Source organism: Vicia villosa, unplaced genomic scaffold (assembly GCF_029867415.1).
Source record: "Vicia villosa cultivar HV-30 ecotype Madison, WI unplaced genomic scaffold, Vvil1.0 ctg.001291F_1_1, whole genome shotgun sequence".
NCBI lineage: Eukaryota > Viridiplantae > Streptophyta > Magnoliopsida > Fabales > Fabaceae > Vicia > Vicia villosa.
The window spans coordinates 301,258-307,257 of record NW_026705563.1 but is presented as its reverse complement, the minus strand read 5'-3'; the positions used below and the strand labels follow the sequence as shown (position 1 = coordinate 307,257).

The 6,000-nt window shown below is 26.5% G+C and overlaps 1 protein-coding gene across 1 annotated transcript; it reads left to right on the top strand.

Moving 5' to 3' along the window:
- The first annotated feature begins 250 nt into the window (after nucleotides 1-250).
- LOC131634420 (truncated transcription factor CAULIFLOWER A-like) lies at nucleotides 251-4,910 on the top strand. Its single transcript, XM_058905081.1, has 7 exons — nucleotides 251-624; nucleotides 3,250-3,325; nucleotides 3,463-3,527; nucleotides 3,849-3,948; nucleotides 4,056-4,136; nucleotides 4,253-4,398; nucleotides 4,635-4,910. Exons 1-7 carry the CDS (start codon nucleotides 440-442, stop codon nucleotides 4,753-4,755), a joined length of 774 nt encoding a protein of 257 aa, XP_058761064.1. The 5' UTR covers nucleotides 251-439; the 3' UTR covers nucleotides 4,756-4,910.
- Nucleotides 4,911-6,000: the final 1,090 nt, after the last annotated feature.

Below are 6,000 nucleotides of genomic sequence, written 5' to 3'. Positions count from 1 at the left end.
TTCTAATTACAACCTACAATTTTTCTAGATATAAAATTCAACTTGTTACCGACATGATAATAATTTAAATACGATAATAATTTAATATCCCTATACTAAATTTGAATACTAGTAAAAATAGAAAGGTCTCCATCCTATACTCTATTAATTATACACCATCCAATATTTCATCTCAACCTCTTCAATTCCCTTCAGGTGAACAATACTATATACTCTCTATCTACTCTTCCTAGGGTTTCCTTCTTTATCCATCTTTCTTTATATATAACCCCTTGTCTTACTTTTTTTAGCCTATATATCTCTCTCTCTTTACTCATTTCAATTTGATTATTCCTTCTTTCTCATTCATCACAACTAGATCAAGAATTTCTTGAACCTAGGTCAAAAATATAAACAAATTTTCATCTTCTTCATCTTCATCTTCGTCTTCATCGTCGTCATGGGAAGAGGTAGGGTTCAATTGAAACGGATCGAGAACAAAACAAGTCAGCAAGTAACATTCTTCAAAAGAAGAACTGGACTTCTCAAGAAAGCTAATGAAATTTCTGTTCTTTGTGATGCTCAAGTTGCTTTGATTATGTTCTCTACCAAAGGAAAACTTTTTGAGTATTCCTCAGCACCAAGGTTAGTAATATCAATCAATATATTTATATTTATTGTTATCAATTTCTATATACATATGTTTTAGAAGAATTTAAATTGTATAAATAAGGTGCAATAATCTATATATTTATATATGATTTTAGTAGTTTTGGATCCATTTTTTTATAAACCATGAAATTTTAATTAATATAATTTTTTTTTTTAATATTATTATTCTTATGATATTAGGTTTTTTTTTTTTATATATGTTAGTGAGTTTTTATGACACTTTTACCTAACTGAAAATTTAAATTTGGCAAGTATACTACTCATGAATCATGATGAGTACTTGAAGGTGCTGTTTGAGTGTACTTTGGTTCTCTATTTTAGGGTCTGGTCACATAATCGTGTATCACTATCCAAACCTTTTTTTACTTCTATCAAAAGCCATACTTCTGGAAGATATATCTTTGTTACTTTTGGTGAAGTGTTTGTACAATTTAAATGATTCATGGACATGACAATGCATATTCTTCTTCAACTTCACTGTAATATATAGTGTCAAGTTCAATTCAAGATGTATCAATACGTGTCTCTTGTTGAGGAGAAACAGGTTTTTTTTACCTCTTTTGAAATAGTAGTTATTATATATTATAAATATAATAATAGTATAACTACATGCATTGTGTTTATGTATGGATGATGAAGAAGATTGTTTTTAATAGATCAACTAGTTTGAAGTTATATGATTCAAATTTATATTCTAATGAGTAATGAATGAGAACATACTAATGTTAATAATTTAAAAAAAGAGTTTTAGCTATGAGGTAAATGATCTAAGTTCTTGCTTTGATTAAAGAGAAAATACTAATATACTATTAATATACTTACATTTTTGAAGACAAAGTAGAAGATATAACTCAAGTTGTGGATAAAATAAAACCTATCTTGATCTTGGATTTTTAAATAGAAAATATAAAATTTTTAATTTTGTAAATTGGTGGAGTATTCTAAACATTAGGATGTTTCTAATATACTACCTCCATTTTAAAATTTAATAAAATTTCATTTTAATAAATTAAATTTATAATAGATTGAATATCATTCTTACTTTTCAATATTATAAATATTTTTTTTAATTATTATAGTGCACCCTATTTTCAACACATTAATAAAATTAATTTAGTAATATTAAGTTTTATCTTTTAACAACTTTGTTTTATTTTTCAACTATATGCAAAAACTTTGAACTACATTATTCATTTTAAATCATAAAGAATATTTTTTTTTAGAGGTTTATATTAAAAAAATTTAAATATGTTTGCAAATTGGTTAACACTAATTTTTTTTTTCAAATACCCTGTATAAATTTTTTTTTGCAATGTGCTTAACACTAATTAATATATTTTTTTCTTTTTCAAAAAGAAAGTACCCTATTATATATCTATTATCTATTTTTCTTATTAATAAAAACCAGTACTTAGTTTTTTTTTTTTTGTATAAACATATATAACTAATCAAACTTTAGTCCATATAGAATTAATTAAATTAAATCTACATAACAGCTGTGTATATATAAGTCTCTTACCCTAGAGCTATATAGTATATACCCTAATCTAGGTTTTTATAATAACCTAGATATACACCACCGTGAGTAAGAATCTATTTATAACCTAAGTAAACCTATGACCTAACCAAGCAAGGACTATACATATATACAAAAAATATATTCCCAAGTTTATATATTTCTATTATATAAATAATAAATAAATAAAAACTGTAGGAAATACAATGTGATGTATAAAAAAATATATATTTTCCTAAATTGTAGTATAGTACAAAAGTAGTATATAGTCAGAGGAAAAAATGAAGTTAAAAGTTTTCAGGATTCCTGGTTCTTATAGAAAAAGAAGAAACAACATAACATAGACATGTGGATTAAGAGATTTTCTGTTTCAACAAAAATGTCATATTCTTTCATATAATATTCATATAGTACTATTTCATTGTTTGTTTTAAAACTAAGTATAGTAATAACTTGAATTTATTCAAGTTGGATTATAATAAGAATAAGTTCTTTGTTCATAATTTTAGCAGCAAGATAATGGCATAAGTTCTTGCCAAAAATATTTTAATATATTATTTTGTTTTGTATATATATTCTGATTACAATAAATCTTACACTTTCTATCTATCAAGATTATCTCTAGCCAACATGAATTATTATTTGTTTTTTCTTGTAAATGTTGCATGTGATGGTGTTTAGAAACATGGATTTTTTGTGCTAAGGTTCAATAGCATTTATAGAAATCAAACTAAGGACTAAAATAAAAGTGTAAGAAAAATAAATTATTGGGGACAAATTATATTTTAGCCGTATTATATTTTAGCCCAATTGTAATTTTTGCGAGTTTAATAGAAATCTTATTTTTTATCCTAAGATGCAATTGGACTGTAATTTTCCTCCCGAAGAGTAGCTCGGGATTTTTTTGTTTCAAGTTTGAGAACTTGGATTCTCCTATCAATATAATTCTTGCTTAAGAAAAACAATCAAATAGACACTTATTATTTGTGTACATTAGCATGAATATTTGTTGTATATTTTTCTAAATGCATGTAATATATTTTTAGTGTTTGATAGCTTTTTATTTGATTTATATGGAAAAGTATGGAAGATATTTTGGAAAAATATGAAAGACAAAATCATACAGAACTTACTGGAGCTGCTACAAATGAAACACCGGTAAAGTATTTCATTGAAACATGAAATTTATATTGAAATATTACAAAGAGAAATTAAACAATATATGAACATGCTTGAACTATAGCATGAAAATGAATATATATATTTATAGTGATTGAGATCATTTTATATTGTAGGGAAATTGGACTTTTGAATACATGAAGCTAACTGCTAAGGTTCAAGTCTTGGAGAGGAACTTAAGGTATTTTTTTAGGTTTTATTATAGTAATAGTAATTATAATTATGATATCTATTACTTTTAGGTTTTAAGAATGTTCTAAAATTACTTAATGTTATGGACACATGCACCGCGCAACGGCTATAGAGTATCCGAACACTTCGGTCTGCATTTGAATACTTTATTGCACCATGCAACAGAATGCAGGACGGTTGAATCTAAATGCAGTTGGTTTTGGATTCAGATTTAACTGTCCTGTTATCTGTTGCGTGATGCAGTTACTATCATATTGAAATTCAACTTACTCAAAACTAGTTTGAAAATCTTATGCTCTCTTTAATATAGGAACTTTGTGGGACATGATCTGGATCCTTTAAGTGTGAAAGAGCTTCAGAGTTTGGAGCAACAGCTCGACACATCGCTTAAGCGCATCCGAACAAGAAAGGTGAAGAATGCTTGCTTATTCTTTAACCAGAAATAATTAGAATAAAAAACTAATAGAAGAGTTTTCAGATGACCTTCGATTAACCGAATAATATGATTATTTTGTAGAATCAAGTTATGAATCAATCCATCTCCGAGCTGCACAAAAGAGCGAGGGCATTGCAGGAACAAAACAGCAAGCTAGCAAAGGTAGAAGCTAACTACATTTCTCTCTATTAACATTTCCATGAGCTAAAAACCCTAAGAATGGATGGTATAAAAGAAAAGTACTAATGTTTTGTTACATTTATGATTTGGATGGTTAGACAAAAGAGAAAGAGAAGATGGTGAATGAACATCCACAGAGATTCATTGAAAGCAATGGCATAGGGCAATGTTCATCCACTCTCAACTTAGGGTTTCAACCACAGGTTCTACCACAACAAAGACTAGTTCCTTCTCTATCTCTCAGGTATTTCTTCTATCTGATACACTCGACACGACACTGACATATATATAATTTCCCACATATACTATATGTATGCATACGAACATTGATACACTGTATTGAGTCGAACATCAGACACGTCTTCAATCTGGAAGTGTCGATGCTTAGTAAGTATATATGTAGCAAATATTGTAGAGACAGGTTTTGCTAGCTATGTATATTGTTGTTGAATGATAAAAAAAAAGTGTATGAAAATGCAGTGGGGCTATACAAGCAAGAGGGTCATTGGAATTTGAAGAAACAGGTGAAGCTCAAACTGTTCCTATCAACAATAATAATAATCTTATTCCAGCATGGATGCTACAACATCTTACCAACTAGATTGATATGTATCTATTTATGTATGTATATGTCTGTGACAGACATATATTATATATTTATTATATTAAAATTGTATGATTAATGTGTAAGTAAGCCTTGTTAAGGTATCAACATTATCAGAATTTCAAATTCTGTTCAAACTTCTTTTAGTATATAAGGGCTTAATTTGCTCTACCCTTCATATTTCAAATCAATGAGAATGCATGCAGTCTTTGATATATGATAGATTGTTGATTTTATAAGCAGTTTCATAACATTGGATGTGTGACATTAATGTGTTTTTTTCAATTTGAGAATCTCTTATTTTGGTTTTAATTGTTCTCTCTTATGTATGACAAACAAAGTTTTAACCATGATATGATTTAAAAATAAATAAAAACATGTATATTATAACAAGAGTTAACATAATATGTCTTGGACTATGAAATGGTGGGATGAACTTCTGTGTTTTTCTCATACTGACTTAAGCACTTGTGTAAGTGTTTAAAAAATTATATTTATATAACTAATATTTTATTAGTTTTTTCTAAAGTTATACAGTTTACTATTACTGTCATAAAATACAAAAAAAAAAATTAACATCTCTTCGTCCGTTTGTTTGTAACTTACGATTTAATTGGTAGATGGTTCTTTACGAAGACCTTAGTCTTTTTTTTGGGAGTTTTTTTTTTTTTTTAAAGGGTTGAGTATGTTTTTGGTTATTATAAAATTATTAAATTTTGTTTTTGATTTTTATTAAAAAAATGATATATTTTGGTCCCCACAAAATTATTATGCACGTAATTTTAGTCCTATTAAACTGATGTGTATTTTTGAATGATTATTTTACAGAAATGTTTAGAATGTTAAAAAAAGTTTTTTGAAAAAAAAGAACTCAAAATTTGATTTCTAAGTCGAGATTTGCATAACTTTTATCATTATCTTTTGATATTTAAGAAATTTATATTTAATTCTTCTCATTTTAAAAAAATTTATAATTTGGTAAAGAACTATGTTATAGTATTCTAAACACGTATGAAAAAAATTATTAAAAAGTTTAAGAGTAATTAAACAGTTTTCAAAATTTTAAAAAATAGCAAAGACTAAAATTGCATGCATAAAAAATTTATAAGGACTAAAATATGTCATTTTTTTAATAGGAATTAAAAATAAAATTTGAAATATTTATAGGAACAAAAACATACTTAACCCTTCTTTAAATGGTAAAGCGAAGTCTATAGAAGGTTTTTCATGATATGGCATGTC

Coding starts and splice junctions, on each gene's coding strand:
- LOC131634420 (XM_058905081.1), top strand. CDS start 440: ATGGGAAGAGGTAGGGTTCAATTGAAACGGATCGAGAACAAAACAAGT. Junction 4,137..4,252: donor AAAACAGCAAGCTAGCAAAG/GTAGAAGCTAAC, acceptor TTGGATGGTTAG/ACAAAAGAGAAAGAGAAGAT. Junction 4,399..4,634: donor GTTCCTTCTCTATCTCTCAG/GTATTTCTTCTA, acceptor ATGAAAATGCAG/TGGGGCTATACAAGCAAGAG.